The 24790-nt window shown below is 47.4% G+C and overlaps 1 protein-coding gene across 2 annotated transcripts; it reads right to left on the reverse strand.

Moving 5' to 3' along the window:
- Positions 1-13230: 13230 nt before the first annotated feature.
- Positions 13231-19003, reverse strand: LOC137865585 (uncharacterized). Of its 2 annotated transcripts, none has more exons than XM_068700748.1 (7): positions 18483-19003; positions 16621-16808; positions 16467-16526; positions 15913-16218; positions 15120-15195; positions 14831-14917; positions 13231-14132 (listed from the first exon to the last, which is right to left on the reverse strand). In XM_068700748.1, exons 2-7 carry the CDS (start codon positions 16793-16795, stop codon positions 13688-13690), a joined length of 1149 nt encoding a protein of 382 aa, XP_068556849.1. In that variant the 5' UTR covers positions 16796-16808; positions 18483-19003; the 3' UTR covers positions 13231-13687. The 2 variants fall into 2 exon arrangements, with proteins under 2 accessions (XP_068556849.1, XP_068556848.1); XM_068700747.1 differs by having other exon boundaries at positions 15913-16221; positions 18483-18999.
- Between the last annotated feature and the right edge of the window lie 5787 nt (positions 19004-24790).

Consider the following 24790-nt stretch of genomic DNA (forward strand, 5'->3'; position numbering starts at 1 on the left):
TGTTTGTACAAGAAGCAGCTCAAAGTGATGCTGGTTGGAACAGCTGAAAATAAAGCAAAGCCAACGTGAAGATCCAAGCACCCAGGCACACACTCACCCACAGCTCTCCCAGGGCAATTAAACAGGCTCTTGTTAATTTTCCAAGAACAAGAAATCATTGTGCTATTCTCCTACCTAGTAAGAACCATCTGTCTCACTTTTCCTGGCTTGGTTTTCACCTCCTAATCCTTGCTTTAATTGAATTTTCAGAACTGCTCTCTTCCCTCGTGGTGTAACCAGACCTTTTGGCCTTAACTCGTGCTGATGTCCTGCTGCATTTCGTGTCCCCTCCGTGCCAGCTGGGGCAATACCAGGCTTCGTGCAGGGGAGATGCTCAATAAAAGTGGTCCCAGCCATCCCTGCCCTGCTGCAGCAGGCACCACGGTGCAAAACCAGCCAGCGTCCGTAGTGTGTGTCGTCAGTGCCTGTTGCACGGGATGCCAGCTCATTTACTGTGTGCTAATTAGCAATGCAAATCCTGTGCCAGCGTTTATCTCATTTCCCAGAATACGAGAGGCGCAGTCAGGCAGAGCGCAGCCGCTCAGGAGCTCGGCCCGTGAGTCAAAGCTCACCAAAGCACTTGGAAAATAATAATAATAATAATTTAAAAAAAAAAAAAAAATCCAAAAAATTGCTCTAAGGGCAGCAGCCAGGAGGGGCTCAAGGCAGTAATGAGCCAGGATCATCTGAGGGTCTCCCAAGAAGTTTGACATGAAGCCGTTCATCACCCAGACGGTGATTTTAGCACCTATTAGGAAAGTGGCCTTGCCTTTGGGGCTGGGGGGCTCACTCCTTGTGGGAACTGTCCTTAACAAGGAGACCAAAAGCAGCGTTCGGCCATGGCCAGTGCAGGTCTGCAGGTCCCTGCTGAGCACAGCCCGAGAGCAGCTGCTTGCCCCAGCACAGGGAAGGGAGAGAGAAAGGATTAATGAGCTTCTCTGCAACCCAGACAGTTGCTCTGACCTCTTTTTACAAAGTATACCTATAAATAACTGGTTTCCTTCTGAAAAGTCCCTTCAAAATGACATTTTTTCTCCTTAATAACACAATTGGATGTTGCAATATTATAGAAATCTTTAATTTTATTTTTTTTTTAATTTTTTCACAAATCATTATTTTGTCTCAACTAATCCTGCCTTGCAAAATAGCTGCACATTGCTAGGAAAGGCTTTTTCATTAACAAGCCCAGCTGTTCCACCCCACAATGCTGACGAGCTCTAATCAAATGGCATTCACAAGCATCGCCCAGGAGGAACTATTTGTGGCATCACTTGCGGATGAATCCTCTCCCTGCGCTTTCAACATCCTCGCAACCAGATTTTTGTCCTGGTTTCCAAAGGAGATGAGGCTTTTGCAGATGTGTTGCTTGGTCTGCCTCCTCCCCATGTTCTCTTCACTACCATTTTATGAAAATCATTCAGTTATGTGTGGAAGGAGGGCTAGAAGAAAGGAAGGAAGCGTGTCACATTTAAGCTCAGTGAAAACAATGGCCCAAGTGAAGCAAATGGAGTGAAACAAAAAATTTCATCCATTGCATGTCCAGCTGGCAACATCCTGCTGGCCAGCCAGCACGTGCTCTGCCAGGTCAGCAGGGTGGTGAAGGGCAGGGCAGGGGATCCAAGGCACTGAAAAAAAGGGGGCAGAGAGGGGATAATGGATAAAAACCCACGGGACATAAAAACTTATTGTTCGGCACGCCGTGTGCGAGGCTGCAGAGTGAACCCTGGGAAAGCAGAGCTGGCAGTAATGGGAGCGGGATGCTATCAAACATGAATCACAGGCTCCAAATGAGGCGGTGGAAGTCAGGGACACACTCTTCTAATATTCCTTCCTGACAGCAATAGGAACACTTAGGGGAAAGATTCAAGGAGCACTCGTATTTGGAGCTCCGACGAATACTGCAGAACTCTTCAGGGGCGAAGTTAAACGAAATTGTAGTCATTAAAATAAAAAAATACAGCAATCCCCATGCGAGTTGGGTCTGAAGGCAGATGCAGATTTGTGTGGGGACAAGAAGAAAGGCAGGAGCCTGGAGGTGCATATCACAAGGGGCTTGCACTGGCTGGAGCTGCTCTCCTCCATTGGCAGCTCCTTTGGAGCAGAGAGGTGCCATGGGTCAAATCAGAGCATGGGAATTAAGAAATTTGGGCTGATGGACTGAAAACCAGCAGGTAGCCCAAAGGTATGTTTTATGAAGAAAAAAATAAAATAAAATAAAATAAAATAAAATAAAATAAAATAAAATAAAATAAAATAAAATAAAATAATAAAATAAAATAAAATAAAATAAAATATAAAATAAGTGGATTTCTGTGTCGTCCTGGTGCCTTCTCCCTACCCCATTTTTTATGACTCCGTGACTGTATTAAAATATACCTAAGACCAAGCACTAGGAGAATCTCTAAGATCTAAGCACTAAGACCTAAGCATTAAGAGAATTTCATGCCGAAGTCCCAGCCCTGTTGAGTTCAGTGAGTTTTACAGTCACTCCAAATAGCTTCTGTAGGGGTACTTTGTTCAGATTAGTCCAAGGCAAGGAGCACTTCCTTGGCAGGAGTCCCTCTGTTGCCCAGAGGAACACGGGGCTGTGCCAGATGGCAAAGGGCAGCTGCCTTTGATCATGCGTATTTGTCTCCTTATCCAAGCAGTGCTCAGAGGCTGGGAGCTGAGAATTCGTCCTCTCTCTGGCTGCTTCAGCCCGATATTTCAGTCCTGCCCAGTCCCGTTGGTCTCAAATCGCCTGCACTGCACTAGATGAAGGACAGAGCTGCTGCTGCTGCTGTTTGGGGTCTTTCCTCCACTGTCGTCTCAGTGTTAGGAACAGATAAAAAATGAAAGCAGAAGAGATTATGGGAGCATTATTGTCTGGCTTTGAAAATAAATCAAAGGAAGGGACTGTGGAAATAATGTTTGATGACATGGCTTTCGGGGGAGGAGAATTTTTTTCAAGATTAGTTGTTTGAATCCCCCATGAAATCCACTAGTACATTGTTGTGCCTCAGAAATTGGTGGTAATTTAATTCCACTTACTCTTTCGTTCTCCTGAACTGCTGTCTCCTCATGTCCTATTCTTCCTTTTCCGTCCACCGGCCTGCTTTCATAGCTCATTAAGACATAACTAAGGCTCTAAGGCTGAACAAACAAAGCCAGAAATAGGACGATTTTTTATTTTTTTCTTTAATATGCAAAGGTTACATCACGGTCCTGCTGGCTTCCACCCATCACAACCGGTTCGCTAATCCAAAGAGCTGATATTTTAAGCAGAAAGGCCCTGGTTTTGCTAAGGTCTTGCTCAGCTCTATATCTTGCTGACATCTTCTGGCAGCAAGGTCCCCAAGTTGTTTGTGCTCAAGAACAGCTTCTAGAGCTTCGCCTTCAGTAGTCTGCACTTGCCAAAGCCAAAAGGGAGCAAGGAGGATCCAAAAAGGGACCTGACAGCCAAGCAGAAGAGTTCGTGTAGAGCCACAGGTGAGTCACTGGCGTCCGTGAGACAGGGTCCCTTGGCTGTTGAATGAAGGGCACTTTACCTAAATGAGAATTAGTACCTTCAGCAGGCCAGCACCGAGATTCAAAGTGGATTTTCCCATCTTCAGCTCTGAAGAGTCCTTTTAGGCTCGGATTCAAGCAGCTCTCCAGTGCCAGCCAGCCGGAGCCCGTTGGCTTTGAAGGACGTGAAGTGCTGCTCGGTGTCAGACATCAGCTCCTGGCCCCAGCCCCACTTCTCAGCGAGGGCAACCTCTGAGCCCTGTTGGCAACCATATTATGAAATTAACCCCTGCAGGCAATGGGGGAAGGTACATCAGCTGCATTTCAATAGCATTAGTTCAGGGATGCTCTCCTTCACGCTGCTCTGGAGATGCTCCTGCGAGCAGCGTGACACCCACTCCCCTCCCGGTGTTTCTTTTGCAGGCATGCACAGCAATGAGATTTTTTTTTTCCCTGTGCTTGCTTACCCACTAGAGAAAATTTCATTTCCTGAATTCACCCTCCCCATTTTGTTCATTAAATTGTCTTTTCTTATTTACAGTGATGAGGCTGTTAGGATGACACTTGTGGATGTGTGCAGCCGGTTGAAATGTACCCACTTCAAACACTGCTCCTGCGAGGAGTGGGTAGCTACGTTCAGACACGGCAGGAAAAATAATATGCCAGGCCCAAATGTCAAATATAATGATGGGTGATATTAACCTCCCCAGTGAAAGGAATACATCCCTTTGTGCAATAACCTGGCTTTAATGTTCAAGATTGCTACAACAGATTAAACGGTAGTCCTTGATAAGTTGCCTACACTAAAAGCATCATGGAAATTGAAAACATAATGTACCTCACTAAAGTGATTCACACTATTAATATGTAGAGTTTTCTAAGCTATAGTTTTACCAAAGTTGAACTGTGGGAATAAGTGAAGGTTTGTTTCCTCATTTTTTTTCTAAAGAATAAAACAGGCGCATTTATGTCCAGCGAAGAAAAAAGAAGTTAAATTGTTTCTGAGAAATAATGGTTGGCACCTTGAGCAATTCTATTCCAAGTAGATGAAAAAGGAGAGCACTCACTATTGCCCTGCCCTTTTCCTGAAGAATGGCTATGCAGTGATATTTCCAATCATATTTACACGTCCAGTATGTGGATCCACTCTTTCTGCAGTTATTGTGGTGCATCCCTCACTGGTCTCCTGCCCAGCTGGCTGCAAGTAGTAAATTCTTTTTTTTTTCTTTTCTTCTCTTCTTTTTTTCTCTTTTTTTCTTTTTTCTTTTTTTTTCTTTTTTTTTTTTTTTTCTCCTTTTTCTTCTTTTTTTATTTTTTTTCCTTTTTCCTTTGGATGGAAACAATTACTAATTTTTATTGTTATATTGAACAGGAGGATCTGTGGATATTCACAAGGAAGGCTGTGTTCGTGGCAGGATGGACACACACACAGCGTACACACACCATCTCTCTGCCTGTGTCCATCTGCAGCTCCCAAATCTTGTGAGATTTAGAAATATCAGATAGCCTTTCAATTATGGTCTCTCACAATCAATTTCTGTGGCAAGCCCCAGGCTGGATATCTCAGCACTAAGAGCTGAACGCTTCTGTTTAATCTACTTGTTGACTTTTCAGACTCAGCGCAGCCAGAGCTGTACCTTTGGTCTACAAAAACATTTTGCAGCTGTTCCTGTTCCCTTGCAGGCTATTTAATATCCAGAGCTCCTATCTCCTCAGAAATGGTACGCCGTGAGTCTAGAAATCCCTGGTGCCACCCACGCCCTGCCTCCCAGCAGAGCGAACGCCTCCAAAGTTTGGGATACAGCTGCCTTGAAGCGTCCTTCCGAATGCACGGTTACACCTCACCCACGGGCTGGATGGCTCTTGTTCTGCTTTTGCAGAGCTGTGAAACACCTGCGGCCAGCCCCCTTGGGAGCCGCTGAAGGACAGGAGAGGCCAAATGCATTTGCTCAGTGCCAAACTGGGAAGGGAAATGTCTGCACTCGGCCGTACGACCTCTGCTTCTTACTGCTTTGAGCACTTTTTTTTTTTTTTAGCACTTAGAGGACAGCAGCTGCAAAGACAGCTTCAGGTCTGAGTCTGCCCCCAGAACTATGAAAACAGGGGGCATGAAGTCGGTGCAATAGGCACTGGGGACAGTGAGGGGGAGTGTGGGGGACTTGGTTTTGTATCGAAAGGCAAAAGGATTTCAGAAGTTCTCCTCCTTTGTCTCCCTGCACAGATCCAGGCGGTCAGCTCCTGACCTCGGTGATTCCCAGTTTAGGGGCAAGGCGGCTGCCTGCGAGCCAGGTTCCTTTGGTACAGCCTCGAGGAGAGGCTGGGGTTTGCTCTGTCGCAGACTCATCACAGACAAATGATTCAGTACATCAGAAAGCCTTTCCCATTCCTCCTGGCTGCATTAATGCTTCAGCTACCACCATTTCAAAAGAAATATCATTTACCCAAATCCCACAGAGCTCCCCGGTACCCAGAGCCAGATGCGCTCACAGCAGCAGCGAGGAGGGGACAGGGACACGGTCCCAGAGCTGCCCCAGCCTCTCTTCACCACTGATTTCACCCCAGGTAATACACTCTCTGGCATTTTATCTTCTAGATCTAAGCTTCATTAATCACAAAAAGCTGGCTGTGGTCCACGTCCCAGAGCCTCTTCGATTTGGGTGGGAATTGTTGCCTTGTGAATACATGCGTCACTGTGCGCCATGCAAGGGAAGGAGATGTGCCACTGCTCTGGCACATGCCTGGCAAGGTGGGACAGGAGCCACTGGGTAAAAGTTGATCCTGAGACAAGATAAAAGTCAGACCAGCACAGAATTTCTAGTTACAACACTTCCTCGGTCTTTCTTCCTCTGCTTTGTAGAAAGCTCTTGTTATACCAGTGAATAAGAGTCCCAGTGCACCAAAGCAATTTTCAGCAGCAATAGCCTGTGAAAAAATCTGGAAGCATTATCACTCATTAACACTACAAGACAGGGAAGGCTAGGGTAGGGGAAAAAGCTGAAACCTCTGATTCTTTTACCATGGTGAAGTGGATTGCTCAATGACAAGTACACAGGGTAAACCCACAGATTAGCCAGAAGAAATCTTGCCTTTGCTTTAAGCACATAAACATGAGGGTTTGGAGGAGGATGTTCCAAGCTGAGGAAGGTTTACTCATCTCCTTTACATGCCTGAAAACACATCCAGCATATTTCAGGCAGAATTTGGCCAATTCACTTTCTGCACTCAAAGCTTTAATGCGAGCAAAGAACATGAGGCTCTCAACAGCCTCTCTCATTTCACTATGCAGGAAAAATCGTATTTGCATTTTGCCTATGGATCGTTATTTTCAGTTTGAAATCCAAGGACTATAAACTGAATCCAATTGAGTTCTCATAATTTTATTTTATTTCATTTGAAGATGAACTCCTGCAGGTTGAAGGTATTGAATAAAACTCGCCCTGACTTCAGCAATGAAAATCAGACCTTGCACTGGCATTCTGTGAGGAGGTGGGAAGAGATAGCAGTTCAGTGGCTTCCCAAAAACATCACCCCTGTTTTCAGCCCCAGAAAGGAAAAAAAAAAAAAAAAATCTGTGCTCAGTTGTGTCTCAGTTTGTCATCTGGGGACCCGTTCACTTGTCCATGTTGTTACTCATAAAGACGGAGCTCTCCGAAGCTGGAGCTGCACCATATGGGTATCACGTGTGACATTTTGCTGTGTGATACTCTTAATAACCAGGCATTACAAATTCAAAATGAGCCTAAATGGAGGCTTCCCTTCTACGTATTTATTCTCTTTACAAGTTTCTGGCATGTAAGCCCCAGAGACCACAAAACACAATAAAACATATTCTGCAGCTAATTTATGGTAACTGGAACTGTTAGGCATTTAATTTTAATAAGAAATGGCAGGATAATGTCCGTGCAACTGGAAATGCCTCCATTTGCTGTCTTCCCTAATCAAAAATTAACTTATCTTTCTTCTCACAGAAGAGCATGGGTTCCCTTCTTCCCCACTTTTCAGGCCATTTGTCACCACAGATGACTGCAGATTTACGGTACAGTCTCGCAAGGGCAGGCAGGGTTAGTGGGCTATTTCTAAAGAGAACAGCGGGTAGATACAGCTTGGAATTGCTCCCTTGGCCCAGGCATCAAATTCAGTTAAAGTGAAGATGTTTAACGCTGCTAACATTGGCATCACCTGCCTTTGCACGGGTCCTGCAAGCACGCTTCAGGAGCCACAGCCAAAATTCACGGGTAGCTGCTGAGCTCAGCACCTATTTCATGTTACTCCTGAGCCCTTCGGAGCACCAGCCTCCTTCTGCAGAGGCAGAAATAAACCTTCGCCCCAGCACTGTCTGCAAACAAGGTTGCTCCCTATTGATTGTTTCTTCTCCACTCCTCCTTACCCTCTGTGCTCGCTTAATGAGCATGGGACCAGATCTCAACCTGCTGCAGATTCCGGATAAAAATGGGCAAACCATCGGAGTCTGCAAATTACCATTTTCTTCTATTAGCAATATGGACTTCGCCAAATCCAAGGGGTGTTCAAGAGCATTTGGGAGTAAAACAGTAAAGCCAGATGCTGAGCGAGCTTTGCAGGTGCTGCTAGGCACCTGCTGTGGATCTGTGCTTTGGCATTTCTCCCCTTGCTCAGGTCTGTACTTCTGGCTCCTGAGTGACCTTGTAAATGCAGCCCTCTGAATCCAGCAAGCCCAGAAGGGTGAGTTATGGCCTGTACACAACACGGGGGGGGGGGGAAAAAGCACAGGACAGACATTCTCAGCTTTCAAATCATACACCAGAAAGCAGGTCTGTCCCTGGTGCTGCGGGGTCTCACGGGGATGGTTTTCCCTCCTGAAAACACAAGCTCCTTGTGCACTCCTTGGAGTATAAATGAAACCAGCAGTGTATATTATACAAATAGGAATTACTCAAATTAATGGCAAGATTACAATAAGCTGTAAAATTCCTCTACCAAAACAACTCATTAAACTGGCTGATTTCATTTTTCACCCCGATGGTCTCATTGGAAGTGTCATGAATACAGCGATGCCAGGCTGAGGCAAGCAACGCAGGGACAGGCTGAACAGAGAGGCAGGGCTTCCAGAAAATGCAAACCCAACGACTTTTTGGTTTGGCCCAAGAATTAGGAAACATGCTCTGCAAAGACCTTTTGCAGCTGGCTTTGCTGGGAAATCCTGCCTGCAAATGAAGGCAAGGATGCAGGATTGATGAAAACATCACCCCTGTCTCCTAGAAACAGGACAAACTCGTACACTTAAGACATAAAGAAGAGGGGCTTGACCCTTCCCCAGCACCTTTCCAGTGAACGTATTGAAAATATAATAGCGATGATGTTGCTCCACTGAAGTCAGTGATTTTATCAGTTCTCTCACTTAAGAAATGATTGATTTTCTCATATTACCGGGATAAATTCTGGCCTGTAATATGTAGGTCACGAACTCATCCATCTCCACCTTCTGAATCTCTGGGCATGGTACTCCTAGAATTAATGGTAATAATAATAAACTCCTGTCTCCTTCGGATCATAAGAGTTTAACGATTATTCGTTAGCAGGAGTGCGTTGCTTCTGCAGCCTCCTCTTCCCTCGCACACTTGACTCTCTGGGCTATGCTGCTTGTATTTACGAGGAGCTGTCAATAAACCCCATGCAGTTGTAGGCTTTGTGGGGTGCTAATTTCTTCCTTTCGGAGCTAGGCACACAGTTCCCATGGCTCCAGCTAAGTCCTTTTGCCAAACAAACAAGAAAAAAACCCAACACCCAATACAACAAATGATTAAAGGAGAGCGTGCCTCCAAGCTGCATGATGCAGAGAGAGGGTGCTGGAGGAGTGGGATGTGCTGGGATGGGAGGTGCAAGGCACTGACAAGGGAATGCTGGGGCCTCATAAAGAAGATAACAGGAGCATGGTCCCACCAGCCCTCTTCCTGCACTGAGGGGAAGAAGCTGAGAAGCCACTTCCATGCCTCAAATCATCCCCAGGAGGAAGGGAGTGGGGTAAGCACAGGGTTGAGATGCCACCGCTCCTCTGCAGGATCCTTCCTCCTGCATCCAGGCACTTGGGCAAGGACCGAAGTGATGTCTGCACTCCTGAAACATCTGAGCAGAAGACGGTACCTGGCTCTGAAGATTTTATGGCATCTTTCCATGCGCTGCACGCCAAGGCAACGAGAGCTGTCATCCCGCAGTCGGAGGGCACTGAGCTCTTTTTGGCCTCTGAATATAATTCATTTAAGCTCTTATGAAGTAATTCATATCCAGATTTTATTAGACGTCGAAGACCTTTTTATTTCCTCGGTGTATTCAGCACACAGAGAACTGGTGCTATGGTTAATTTTATTTCTGTGCTTTCTGTGTTTTAATAATGATCTCCCCAGCTCCATTTGACTCTGAATAGATGGAGGAGATAGAGAGAGATGAGGCTGAATAATGTAATCATGTACTGCAGACAGAGAAATACTGGTAAAAATCATGTGTAATGAGTATATGACTGAAGCAGAGAGATGAAAGTTATAAAATCTGATGTAGTTGCACACCTACCAGGTTTGTGGCTACACTCTCCAAAACACGCAGTTATGCTTTCAAGAAAAGTTCAAAACAATGAAAAGTAACTTGAAAAGTCACTTTTCAAAAGTGATTTGAAAAATATTTCAAAAGTGCTAATGTCATATACACGTATAGCTGGGGGGGCACAGCTCTACGTGCATTTCCTGTCTTTCACTTGTTTTAAAAGCCATATAAGATAAAGAGAAACAGAATAAATAAATAAGTAAAATCCTGTGACACTGTTTGTGTGCTGAATGCCACTAGGATGTGACAGTTCCAAGACCAAGGTCTGGCATTTTGTATCCCACTGGCCCTGCAGCTGAGGTATCCCCAGGACACGTCCCAGTTCCTCGGGCCGGGTGATGGAGCCTCTCGAACCAGATGAAGCCACAAACACAAAACATTTCCACCTCCAATTCTGCACCAGAAGATTTTTCCAAGTGCATTGAGCAAGCTGCCTGGGCCTCCTGGAACTGCAGCCAGCTTCTGTAACACTTGATTGAAAACCAGGAAAGGATTTAGTTATGTTTAAACATTATTCCTTTAACCGATACTCGCAGTTTGCGTGATTTCAATAAACTGTGTTACATTTTCCAGGGGATTCACACAGCGCAGATATTGAGAGATTTAGCGGTGTGTGTTTCTTATGAGCCCAGAAATGGGCAAATTAAAATCTGCCTGTGCTGGACGCTGGAATCCCCCGGGCAGAGTCAAGGAGATGAAATTGAAATAAACGGGATTGAGCACCAGAGAATTTCCCTCTTGTTTTGGCTGTTTGTCTTTTTTTTTTTTTTTTCCCTTGTGAGCTCTCAGCAGCAGCATCTCTCCTGGCTGCTCTTGCCTTGCTGATGCCCACCTGGGTTTGCTCTGGGAGCAAGCAGCAAAGGAGCAGGACCTCTGCGTCCTGCTGAAGGGAAAGAGAACTGGACGGTTCAGACCTGCTGTGTATTTTGCAGAGGTGGACAAATCCCATTCCTTTTTGTTTCTGCACCAACTGCAAAATTCCCTTGAAGCCCAGCCTGCGTTTTGAGCCCAGCTTTCCCTGCCTGCGCCCTGCTGCCCCTGGAGCGCCCAGAACAGGAGGGGAGCGCTGATTTTAATGGGATGCTACGGTTCCACCCACACAATTCATCTCAGCAGAAAGACCTGTCCAGCTTCTGCCAGCGATTCTTTTAGAAGTGAGAGGTTAACACAATTCAGTCAGCCTGCCCTTTGTCATTCAGAGAGACGGGCTTTGAACATCCCCAGGTGGAGTGGCTCTGGCATAAACCCTCCTCCTCCTCTTCCATCTTCCCTGACCCCTTCATCCCTGAAGGGATGTCACATCCCCGTGCTCTGATCTTCTCTCTCGAGGCCGATTAGCCGGAGCTGGAGTTCAGGGAGTTGTGAGCACCGGCTTCCTCGTGGTGCTGCTTGATCATCGGTGTCTGCGAGTGCTCCCAATTAGCCTGCAAACGCTGCCTCCACTTCACAAATACCTTAAAATTGAGGTTTAACGAAAAGCCACCTGTGTAGCCTTTCTTCAGCGCTCTCTGCCATATCAAAGCCTTTGAAAGCGGCTAAGGACAAGGTTTATTGCCTGGAAGGGTCCATTTGAGCATCAGCTCCTTTGTGCTGAGGCTGCTGCACGGAGTCAGGGAGCAGCCACCAGCCCGTGCTGCCAGCCCTGATTTTGGGGAGCTTTGGCTGAGCATCAGCGAGGGCATCAGGCTGTGAAGTTCACCTCCCAGGGAGCCACCAAAGGGCCTTGCAAGCAGAAAGGTCGCCTGGCTCGGCTGCTTCCAGGGGAGCTGATTAAAGACTTGTCTCAGGAGCCGTCGGTACCTGCAGCAAGCCCTTCCCTGCAGTCTGCTTCTCCCTCCTCGTGCATTAATGATCTGCAGCTCGTTGAGGGGGCTCGCTGGGGAGGAAGGCAGCAGCATGGTTCAATAAATGGTATTTGTGAGGCTGCAGCTTTGAGGTGGATATGATGAAGAGCCAGGAGGCTGGATGAAGGTGAAACAAGTGCCCAGGGAAGTGGCTTGGAGGAGGAAGAGGTGGTCCAAGGCAGCATCCCCACCATCACATCCCACTGCCGGGGTGCAGCTGGGGAAACTGGAAATCGATCCTGCAGGGAAGGTCTGCAAAGCCCCAGGGGCTGCTACCAAAGCCAGCACAACAGAATTGAGCCTTTGTAGCCTTCCCTCCAGCTTTCCCATCCAAAGCATCCCAAGGGTTCTTCTCTGAGCACAAAAAAATAAATAAAAACAAAAAAAAAACAAAAAAACAAACAAACAAAAAACCTTCTGCATTTTGCACTGGGAAAACAGAAGGAATATCTTCAGTTCCTGGCTACAGCAGTCTGGCATGAGTGTTGAACACATCTGATGGAAACAGCGCCAAAAACATTGGCAGGCGTATCTGCCACCAAATTCAACATGCTGCACGGTGCTAACCCTACTTAATGGTTTTGTTTTTCAATTAGAAATAAGGGGGCAGGGAGGAAAGCTCTGAAAATCACACACTTCTTTTTGCTTTTCCAAAGTAGCTCTGTGTTTTTCAGTACATCCATTTTTCACTATTATTTCTCCTGTGATTTTAAAGAAAGTAATTACTTGAAAACATTGCAAAACATATGAATTAAACCAAATGTTTTGATTACCTCAAAGCCAGTGATGTTTCCTTTCCTCAATAATTTCAAAATTAAACTTAAAAAAATCTTATCTGAGAAGCCTGTTTAAAAGGGAATGGTTGGTATTTTGCGGCCCTTCTGCTAGGTGGACAGCTGCCAGCACGTTACTCTTTCAGTGTTAAAAATACTTCTAATGGACCCAAACTCCAGCTCTAAGCTATTTAGAAAGGAAAAAAAAAAAAAAAAAAAGACAAACAAACACGTTTTTCTAGTCCTTCCCCTTAGCCTCTCATACAGAAAAAAAAAAAAACACCCTGATTGTACCTGGAATTTCTTAGCTAAGATATAAATACTGTATTTAAATTATAATGACTGCATTCATAACATGTCTGCTCTTTGAAGGAAAGGTGGAAAGGTGTAGCTGCACTGGGACAAATTTTGTTCTCCCCCTCCTCCCCACCTGAAAATGTGCAGGATTTCTCCATGGAGATAATCGAGTGTTGAAAGGAAAATTCATGTCATGTAATTTCCACGGGAGACTTCTCTTGTTCAGCAGATTTCATTACTGCAAATGTTTCAACACTTCCTCCATACAACCACATTAAAACAAGAGGCGAGGGGGAGGGGAATGAAATAATCCTTCTCTGGAGGTTTTATGGCATTACTTTAATGAGTCTGCCCTTCTGTTACCCTCAAGCTTTTTTGAGTTTGTCCACCCAAAAGTTCCGGAGCCCATCACGCAGACAGCACCCTGAGGCTTGCACACAGACCACAGAGGAAGGGGCTTGTAAAGTGCTAGCAGCTGTGCAGAACTCTAGCCAAGCTGGGCAAAATTCCCTCCGGATTAATGCAGACAGACATTTAGGAAAGGTCTGTGCTGTGCCGAGCACCCAGATCTGCTGGGAGGGTTCCTCCAGGGGAATCAGGGTAACCCTGTGGCCACATCTTCCCTGGGAGAGCTCCTCAGGTGCACCACGACCAGAGACACCAATCCCCCATCTGTCAGAGACATTCTGTCTTAAACTTCTGCCTCAGGGCTTTCTGCACGTTCTGTATCTTCTCCGTGATCACCGTGTCGCTGAGGTGATCGCCGAACTTCTGTTTCAACAGCACCCGGATGATTTTGATGCAGCGTTCGTCCATCATGGGCTTCGCCTCCCGGAACGTGTTGCCCCTCCGCCCCGTGATGGAGTGGCTCTGGATGTAATCGGAGGTGAAGAGCTTGTAGAGCAGAGTCTTGCAGGCCGTGCTGATTTTCTGGTCGAAACGGATGGCCTCTTTGAGCTGTTCCTTGGTGTAGCCGTTGAAGAGCTCCACCACCTCGCAGGGCGGCCGGTGGGGCTCCTCCTGGAAGGAGAGGGATTCCAGCCGCTGCACCTTCTTCTTCAGAGAGAGGACGTCCTGCTGCAGGTCCAAGACCATCCTCTCCAGCTGCTCTACCTTCTCCCTGAAAAATTAAAGCCAGAGGATAAGACGGGCAGAGGGAAGACAGCCCCATGGCTCTTGCTAAACCCAAGCAGTGCTGATGTGCGTCCTGCAAGTGAGCCCAGGACAAGGTTTCTGCCAGAATGCCTGGGTGATGAGCAAAAAATGACATGGTCAAGGCTTTCCAGAGGCTCAGAAACATTCAACTCTCAACCCCACCTCATCATGCATGCCTGGTGGCTTTGATGGCCAATTTTCTTTTCAGTTTTAAGGAAGATACAAGGCCAGTAAGCCCCAGGGGGCACTTATCCATGGTAGAAAACAATGGAAACACAAGAAATGACAATACCAGTGCCATAACATGATTTTTGGCACATGTTTCTTTGCATTAAAACTGTCCCTAGTAGCTACTTCATCACTGGGTACTTGTCGTTAAAGTAATGGACAATAAAGCAAGCAACACGCAACCATGTTCAGACACGATAGGTGGCATTTTGATGGTTATAGGCAAGAGCTTTGTGGTTTCTGCACTGTTTTAGAGCCTTCCTGCATCTCTAGTGCTGAGCCCTACAATCAGAAACACCTGGCTCTGATTACATTGAGATTCAGCAGCTCTTGGCTCTAAAATTGCACCGTTTTGTCACCCAGCTGTGGTCTCAGTGTTCATTTCTGTAGTGAGGGAAATACAGTTAAGAACAAGTGCCTCCTTTTGCTAATTACCTTTCCATTTCACCAGGACCGAATTTTTTCTGAACTCTCTCAAAGTCATCCGTCTCTTGCAAAGCATCCAGCTTTCGTTCTTCACAGCTGGAAGAAACAAGCAAGCTAAGAAGCACTGCCACCAGCTCCACGTTCCTGTTGCATTCATTCCTGCTGAGAATTATCTGGAATTTAAGGGCTGGCAGCAAAATCAACTCTGGTTTCACTTACAGCAAACCCAAAACATCGCATGAAATGATTTTATATGGCACGAGACAGTCGGGGTCCTCACCGTGCCGCCAGGTGTTACCTGTTCAGACAGACGTGTTGCTGGCACTGGGACAAGATGCCATCTGACTTCCTCTTCATTGCCAGGGCAACGTAATCTAGAGGCAGGAATGGGGGACAAAATGAACAAGCCTGCTGTTGACCAGGCCAGCACCTGAATCCCTTTGTCTCCAGGACAAATTATCTTAGCACTCATGCCGAATTGCACGGCAACGCATGGTTCTCTTTGCATAACCAGAATGACCCAAACCTGCTTTCCAGGACTGAACAACGGGGATTTTGTTTTTAGAAAAGGTGGTGTCTCGAGGGCTGCTTGTGCTTTCAACCAAAAAAAAACAAAAAACAAACAGTGGGCAAGGCAGGAGGAACCAGTGTGTCTCTGGACCCTGCTGTTAGTCAGCACGTAGAGAATGCACCCGTGCATTTCTAGAACTGCTTAGCACATGCACTGGTGGATGGAAAAGCAGGCAAACAAAGAGGCAAGCCTTAGAAGACTTGGCTAATCAAGGGACGGGACTTTTGGATGTCACAGGTATTCAGGCAGGCTGGATTGGTTTCTTGGCTGACAGGGAAAGAGCTGCTAGCCCAGGAGGAAGAGTTGGTGTCTGGCAGAGCAGATCCCATATGCTGTTGCACATGCACCTCCTTGTAGACAACCCTCCTGAAGATCTCACGGGTGAAAAGGAACAGAAAATGTCATCTCTGCCCCTTGTAGACCTGGAGCAAAGCGGAGGTGTCCTGGCAGCCACACAGGTTCCCAGCCCAACAGCAGGAGATGGCTAGGAGTCAAGGTCCTCATTTACAGCCCCATTTACCTCTGGTAGCAGTGCCAGCCCTGTCCTCTTCACCCTGGGATGTCCCTGGCACAGCAAGGGTGACGAAAGGGGCCGGGGGGGTGAAGGCACTGGCTGGGTGGGGTGGCCCCAGGGCACGTCTCTCCTTGATGATGGAGGAGCTGCCAACATCACCAGGCAGGCTGGCCTCGGCTGCCCGCAGCAGCGGCTTGCTGGGGTAACTCCGGTCCCCGTATTTCCTGGAGGCATTCCCCGGGGTCCATTTTGGGAAGGTTTTCCTGGATTTTTTTGCCTGGGGTGGCATCATGCTGTGGTTGGCCGGTTCATCTTCTGAAAGCAAAGTGGACACTCAAGATGTGCAATTTGGGGTCAGTGCTGGGCATCCCCCACCTCCCGCTCGCCGCTGCTCACCCTGATGGTAGGGCTGGGAAATTTGTGATGGGACAGCACCACACAGAGCAGCTCCCCACCGAGAAAGCCCCAGGGAAGGTAGAAAGGTGCCATCTTCAACTCCTTTCACCCCAAACCCATCATCCCGCTGTACTAAAAGCTCCAAAAGCCAGGACACTACTCACTTAACGTCCCCAGGAGCTGTCTGTCTTCCTGCAGCTTCTTCTCCAGGACATCTTTGTGCTCTGCAGGAAGAGAGGAGAGGACCTTTCAGCACCGACCTTGTGCCCTCCTGAGCAGCCCCAAGTCTCAGCCTCCGAGGACGGGACCCTCACTCACCGCTGATGCCCTCCACCATGCCCCAGTAGAGCCCGCTGAAGCCGGGGCAGCGGGCCAGCACCTGCTCGCCCACCGTGTAGAGGTGGAAGGGCTTGCGGGGCTCCTTGATGTTCTCGATGTTGATGACACGGCTGCCGTCGGGCCAGCTGATGAGGACGTAGAGCTTGGATGACATCGGGGCTGCCCACCTAGAGCAGGAGGAGAAGCATCACAGCACGGCTTCGTGCTCGGGAGAAATTCATAAAGGGGGCTCTGCCTGAGGCTGCGAGCCCCATAGGTACAAAATATTTCCTCTTTCATCTTTTCTACCTGTTGTTCCTCTTTCCCCATCCCTCCCCTGCTGTGCTTGTCTTGTCCTAAATCCTTCCCCTGTGGGGTTGTCCTGACTGGGGCACAGCCCCACAAGCTTTTATTGTCCCTCAGTTGAATTTGAAGGACTCCAGCTACTCATGGTGTCAGCTGGGGTCAGGCAGGGGCTGCTCAAACTTGGAATGTGTTGGGCAGACCCTGGACAAGCCACGAAGCATGCACAAGCTGGTTCCTCTGCCAGCATGAACCAGCACGGCTCAATCAACATCAACGGGGCTACAGCAATTTGCTGCAGAGGGGGACCAGATCTGTGCAATATCAGGGCAGGACAGGGAAAAGACTCAAAAAGACCCAGGTGTGTTCCAGGAAATGCTCTTCCCTTTGCCTGTAAAGCTATTTTCAGAAATGTCAAACTGCTTTGATAAGGAGGACACCAGTTTACCTCTGTTTCACACAAAGGGAAACTGAGGCACGGAGCAGCAAAGGAGACATTGAAGACAGCCAAATAGCTTTCAAACCCTCCCAAGCCACAGGAGCAGGTGAGGACCAGGCTCAGTGAGGATTTCTTTCCAGGTTTCATCCCACACATCACAGATGAGCACAAAACCAGGCAGGGACCAGCCGCCCAAGCTCCTAAGGGCTCTGGCAGAGCATCCCTCAGCCCGTCCTGCTCCGCTTTGTGGCAGCGTTTGGCAGAAGGGTTCTGGGGACTGGGGCTGAGCCCCTGTGCCAGGCAGTGCACAGAGGATGTCTGCAGTGCCCGATGCCAATGGCAGGGAGCTGGGGCAGGGAGAGGAGTGGTGGAGCAGGGACAAACTGGCCAGACAGGCAGCTATGCCCCAATTTATTGCCATCTCTCATTTTGCATCCATATCCCCATTAAAGTTGAGCCTGGCCATGATTCCCCTCACCTGGGAGGTTCGGTTCGCCCTGCACAACTTTCTCCTTCTCCTTCCCCCTTCCACCATCCAGCAGCCGCAGCAAAGCTGCTTGCAGGAGCTGTAACACTCCCTGAACCCGCCAGCCTGCCCTGCTGGCACAGACTCACATCTGGCTCGCTCCAATCGTTTTCCCCTGACCGAGACACGCCGTGCCATTTATTTTTATAAGGCAGCACCATACAGCAGCTCGCCATGCGCCGACGGCTTGCTCCCCACGTCCCCCTGCCAGCCACGGAGGTTGGATGCTCTGCAGCAGGCGGCTGCATCCAGCCCTCTGCGTAGCCCCAGGAAGGGGACAGAGACCAAGCAGAGTGGGATATACTGAAAGCTGAGACTTCTCCCTCCCCAAAACACAGCTGTTTTCAAGAGCTCCTGTATTCTACACAGCAAACAACCCCAACCCCCCAAATCTCCCTACAGGTGTTTTCCTTTCCGTAGCATTTAAAGCAAAAAGCACTGATCTTCACTCCTCTGCTGCTCCTTCCTGCCCTACTTACCAGGTGCTCGTTTCCCTGACCGAACACAACAAAACTACACAAATGCACAAACAGAGAAAGAGAGAAAGAGAGAGAGAGAGATCAAAATCCTGATAGCAACAGAGCTCGTCCTTGCCTGGTTAGCACTGCTCCAGGTGTTGAGTCTTGCAAAATGTCTCCTGGCTATGCAGATCTCAGCTGCCTGCTCCAGGAGAGGAGGTGGCCGGACAGTCCTTTGCCTTGGGCTTGTCCCTTCACCACAGTTCCTTCTCAGGTCTCCTTTGTCTGGCTTAGAAAGCTCCCACCTGCTGTCCCCACTGCATTACAAAAAGAAGGAAGAAAAAAAAAAAAAAAAGGAAAAAAAAGCCCCTTTGCTTTCTTTTTTTCTTGATTGTTTTGTTTCAGCATTATTTTTCCTGTTATTTTTCCGTATACATATATATATTTTTTCCTTAGCTTGTTTCAGGTCTGTTTCTTACAGGGAGAGAAAGCAGAAGAGAAGAGAAAAAGCCTTGGATTTTTTGGAGCATGAATAAACCTTGCATTTCCATGAGTTATTCATGAATAATTCATGAAAATGCATGATTAATTCAGGTTCATGAATTATTCAGGAATAATTCTCGAACATTCCTGGTTAATTCATGCTCACACAGCGAGTGAGTCAGGCTCTAGGGCTTGGCAAATTCCTTTCTCCCCGAGACAGGAGAAGAGAGGCTTAGAGACGGCTGCATTGTGCACTTCCCATTTGCTGAGCCTGAGAAGCAAACATTCTGCAGGCCCTTTTTTTGAAACATGGGCTTGAAGAAGAGATCTGAAATGCCTGCAGCCTCCTGGCCATGGAGGAATAACACAGCACCAAAAGGGAGAGAAAGAGAGAGAGAATTTGCTCTTGGAAGGAAGCCTGGCAGCAAGGTTTTCTCCCTTTCAAAGCATCTTTTGGACTGGCTGCGCTTTTCCTTCTCCCCCTGCCTCCGGATCTCTGGCTGGTTAAGATGCACGCCAGCTGCTTCATTTGTTACCTGCTATGTACAGAAAAGGACAATACAAGCAATCTCTGCTTGAGGAAGCAGAGGGATTCCCCTTGCCACTCGCCCATCTGTCCCCACACGTGTGCACAAACACGCTCAGCCCCTTGGCTGCCGCAGCGCACGCTGGTGGCAGTCAGCTCTGGGGCACCGTTTCCCCCCATGTGGTTCATCACAAATATTAAGCTGGAGAGGAACAGCTCAGTCTTTGTGAATTTCTCCCCAAAATGCCACCCCTGCAACACCTAGAGTTTGCTACCGCAGTGTTTTGTTTTTTTTTTTTATTATTGGTGCCTGCAGGGTCACAGCCTGCAGCCAGTGGGGGGTCACAAAAAAATCCCCCTGCTGGGGTGGTCCCAAGGCTGGTGTGGGCACCTAGGACATTGCTGGAGGCTGAGGACAGAGCCCCAGGGCAGCCCAGGTACTCTGCTGGGATGCTCATTAACAATCAGTTATCTCAAGAACCAGGAGACAGCCACCACAGCAACCCCAAATCCCACAGACTAGCTCAGCCAGGGGTTTAGTGACACAGGTTTTCAATACCTTGAGCTGCCAGTTCCCAGAAACCCAGCTAAAATACAAGGCATCAGCTTTGTCAGAGCCCGCAGTGAAGAAAAGATGTTGTGTGGCACCCAGCCTGCCATGGTCTGAGCTGGACCCCTGCAGGAAAAGGCACAGGGACTGGAGCCACCTCAGCCCAGTCCACAAAAGCTGTCCCAGCCCCTGCAGGACATGGAAATACAGCACAGGAGTGAATAATGTGAATAATCCAGCAGGGCTGTCTGTCTTTTAGCCAAAAGCAGCTCTGGATGCTGTGGAGACTTCAGATGTTCAGTGAGATATCAGCAAAGGACCTCATACAGAACCACAGGGCAAGAAAACGTCTTTATTCCTGAATGGCAATATTCACAGCTCAAAGAATACAGCTGTCAGCCCAGGAAAACAAGATATTAAATAGAGATCCAAGATAAGGAAACATATCACTGCAGATACAAGTGTAAAAGCAGCGATATTTGAATTCTATGAAGTTTTGAATGATGTTGCTGAAGGAGAATTACACATGGAGAAGAATTGAAAAAGCAATGATGAGAAGAAAAATAATAGGCACATGACAATGGGTATGAGATTGGATTTCTGTTTTTATGCAGGATGTGGTCCAATAAAATCTGCTTGCAAAGTGGCCTTGCAGAAGCAAATATTGTTTGGTTTGCTTTGAAAATCCATCAGTATGCAAAGCCCAGTGGATGACTAGTCCTGGGGGCAGGAGTGGGCAGGGGCTCCACTGCAAGCGGTGGGAGAGGAAAGGTTGCAGTGACCACAAGAGGAAGACAAACTGTGGTCTCAGCAGATAAACCAAGAGTCCATTTGTAAACATAGTGTTATTGCTGAGTTATTCCAGGAAAATGCAAGTCTGAAGTGAATCTGAAGCGTATGACTTCATGGGAATTAGCAAGTCCTGATTAGCTTTGCCATGCTGTGTTTGACTACGAAATCCATTGCCAGACTCTGGCTGGGGGCTGTAGCAGAGCTGCTGTTTTGGGAACCTCCAGCTCTGCATTTCCTGGCTCTTTGGAAACAAATCTCATCCTGCCCCCCCAGCACCAGCACATTTCCACCCTGTAATCCATATATGCTGAGATTTAAGTTTCAGCTGTGACTAAGGGACAGTGATAGCGTCTTTGTAAACTTGTCTAGAAAAGCACTGAAGGAACCGTGTTCAGCATTTTACAAAACCAAGACCAGCGGCTGTTCAAATGCTGCCCTGTCTTTATCAGGATGATCATAATTGATGTTTAATGGGATTTAAATAGCAAATGTAGGTGTCTTTAATCTCCCTTTGTGTTTTACCTCTGCAGTGTTCCTTTTTGTTCAGCGTGCACACTTCACCATTCCAAGACACAGACATAGATGGATAACTGAGGGACAAGAGCTGCATGGTTCATGATTCTTATTGCCACAATGCAACGATGTGGGAAACACCAAGCAGTGGGGTTTGGTGGGAGCAGACCTGAGCATCGCCAGGGCACGAGCTGCAAGAAGGACTCAGGCATTTAGCGAATCCCCCTTGTCCCCAGTCCCACTTGGGATGGCTGTTAGGGCTGCGGAAGTCATTAGAATGGATCTGGGATGTGATTTTGTGGCCATCTGTGTGACAAATGCAGTGGCATAAGTCACTGCCTGTACCAGAGAGAGACCACCTGGTGGCATTCTGCATTTTTAATGACAATAAGTACAAGTCCCGTCTCTGCTGGTGGTACGAGAACACCAAAACATGATCCAGGCTAATGAGGCTGGAATTAAATGTATTTTAATTAGAGACTTGTCTCTTTCTTAATAGGCTAGAAATAAGTTAAATCACTCGGAAATGGGGAGCAAGGCAAGTCCCAGGTCAGCAGTCACCTAGTCTGGTACACGTAAGTCCTACCCACTGCAGTTTGTCAAATTTTTTTTCCAGTCCACAGGCCTGGCAGAATATCTTGCAGTTTGGTAAATGTAAAGCCCTTTCTTCTCTTTGTTGCCTTGAATTCACCGGAATATTTTTTTTTTTCCTCTGCAGAAAAGAGATTCCCCGTTGTAATTCCGTTCAAAGAAGCCTTTCTTTTCACCTATTCAGCTTTGCATCATTTTGCAATGCCTATTTCCTGAGCTGTCTGTATTTATTTGACCTTTGCGCTCTACAACATCTGTTTCCTTATCTGCTTGGCTGGCTGGTTCCTTGGGCTTCTTTTGTGAGCTTGTCAGGGAGATAGCACAAGTACAGCCTGGTGGGGGGGCACACGGGGCACGAGCTCCCAGGAGGAGGGCAGGGTGCTGCCTCCAGCCCCCTCCATGGGGTCCAGACAGAAGACAGCTTTTGGCCACAGCTTGGCTCCATTGGGGTGGTTGTCCCCCGTTTCTTCCCCTTTCTGGCAGAAAGCACAAAGTGGGCTACAAAGAGCAGTTATTTTCGTCAGGGGGCATGGGCACAGCACTGCACTGAGGTGCCACAGGGACGTGTCACCCCCCACAACGTCCCCAGGCACAGCATCCTGAACACCTAAACGTCTGAAATCCTCTGCTTTCACCTTACATACCCACAGCTGCTGATCATTCCTCGCAGGGCGCTTAATATTGCTGAATAATTCATCAGATCCCCTCCTACACGTCACAGCACCGAGTGAAGCAGCACCGAGGCCTTGCAGGCCCAGCGCGGTTGGCACCACACAGGCCCCAGAGGTGCCACCACAAAGGGACTAAGGGGGTCCCACCGAGCACCCCGGACACCAGGGTACAAAGAGAAAGGAAAATGCTGAACAGGTTTGCAGCAACACACTGTAAAATCAGACAAACAGAGAAATTGTCCTCGGCCAGATGATTCTCTGGGCCTCTTGTGTGAATAATCTGTCAAAATCCATGGCTCTGCTTAGCAGGGAGAACAACCCCACCCCAGCCCTGCATACTCAGTGACATTATTTTGGTACCTGACTACTTAAAAGGTGTAAGCATACTCTCTCTAATTTGCTAAACTGACAAATTTACTCCTCTCAGGAGACATCCTCATCTCCATCTTCACCCTCTTCAGCCTTACACACTCGGTTCAAAACATGAAAAGGTTTTTTCCTTAATTTCTTCTCCAGGAAGAGGGAATTGATCTTTTATTTTTAGCATGACAGCCACAGCTTAAATTGACACGTTGACTGCAAAAATCCACTGCTCGTCACATCAAAGGCTGATTCAATAGTACCTATTACTCTGGTAATGGAGGTCTTCTCAGGGAAGAGTGAATTAGTACAAAGAGACACAAGCACAAAGCACGAGGGGGGGAGAGGAGCTGACAGGACCAAAATGGATAGCGCCTTCTCTCTAGAGATGCACATCTGTGCAAGGAGGCAGAGGAAGGAGCAGAAGCTGAGAAGACAGTGGTGGTTTAAATTAGGATATTTCTTGCACAGGGCAAGCAAAAACATGACACACTTCTCACCTTGTCAATGGATGCAATTCATTCCTCTCAGCTCCAGCTGGGGAAGTGTGGGGCAGGGTCCAGTCCTCACTCGCCTAGTGAAGGACAGAGTCGATCTGAGCTCAGCCCAGTTTTCACTGCATGAACTTCACAGGCTTCTACAAGATGTAACTCGTGTTTGCAACAAGAAGAGCATTACCAGTGGCAGGGGAAAGTTTTCCTCTTCAAAGCAGAGATGTAGGACTTTGTGTGCCCCAACAAACCATCAACCAACTCATGCCGTGGCTCTGCTGCTCAACACCATCAGTTCTGCACAGAACAGGCAGCAAACTGGTCTCTCTTTGCATTGCCCATCATTTTTGGAGTGGGAACCACAGATCACCATCAAATATTTTTTTGTATTAAGCGCTCCACGTAGCCCCATCCAAATTCTGGATGCTGGTTTTAGGTTAATCCAACACTGGGTATTTGGCCCTGTCCATCAGAATTCAGGTCAACAGGCACCCATCAGGCTGGGGCTTGGTCTCCTTCCAACCAACTGTAAATGAAAAGATCTACCAGGGATGTCATGGAAAACCTACACAAAGTCTCAGGTGCTTTCTAAGGAAAAGCTCACTTCTTGTTTTTTTGGGACCAAGGAAGGTCTTGTTTGCTCAGCTGGAAAGTGAGACAGTTTGTTTCTCATACCTACTCCACATGGCATCACTGATGTACTTTTAACTCAGAGAAATCTGCTGATTGTCTTCCCCTAAATAAAGAGCTGTTCCTGCGAGTGACACCGCGGTGCGGGAAATGCAAATAGGCTGTTATTCAAATGCCATTTCTGAAGGGATTGTGCTCTGCTTTCAGATAAGATTAGGAGCTCAGTTACAGTACAGAAAAGGTCTTTCATTAAAAATTCTTTCATCAAATCAAACATAGAACATAATAAGGACAAGTTGCAAAGCTCTTCAGAAGCACATCTGTGCCAGACTGCTGGGTAGTGAGGCCTGACAGAGGGAGCCTCAGCTGTTCCTCCTCGCCTTCTTTCAAAGAAATGAGACCCACATACCTCATCTAAATACATTTGTGAGGAAAACACATAACCAAATACCTCTGGGGCACTGAGTTCATTGAATGCATATCTTACACTGGTGGAGAGGACCAGTATAGGCAACTATCCACTCATTTTAGATGTGCAATAGCACATTCAGCTAAGTTGAGTAAAGCCTGGGAGCTCTGTTTCCAGTTCCAGACAGGTAGCAGGAGATCAGTTATAGATTTTAAAGGTTTGTTTAAGCCCAGCATCTAACAGGAGATGCTGGATAATAACTGGATAATAAGCCTAACTGGATAACAAGCAGGTGTTGGTGAAAAAATGACCATTCCAATTTGGAGCCCAAAACAGAGATTCACTGATACTTCCTTTCAAAAGAAATCCCCAAAGCTCGTAATCTGTTGAAGAAAACAGTCACCTGGAAGGGAAGAAACAGCATTTTT

The sequence above is a fragment of the Anas acuta genome, chromosome 16 (genome assembly GCF_963932015.1).
Source record: "Anas acuta chromosome 16, bAnaAcu1.1, whole genome shotgun sequence".
Taxonomy (NCBI): Eukaryota; Metazoa; Chordata; class Aves; order Anseriformes; family Anatidae; genus Anas; species Anas acuta.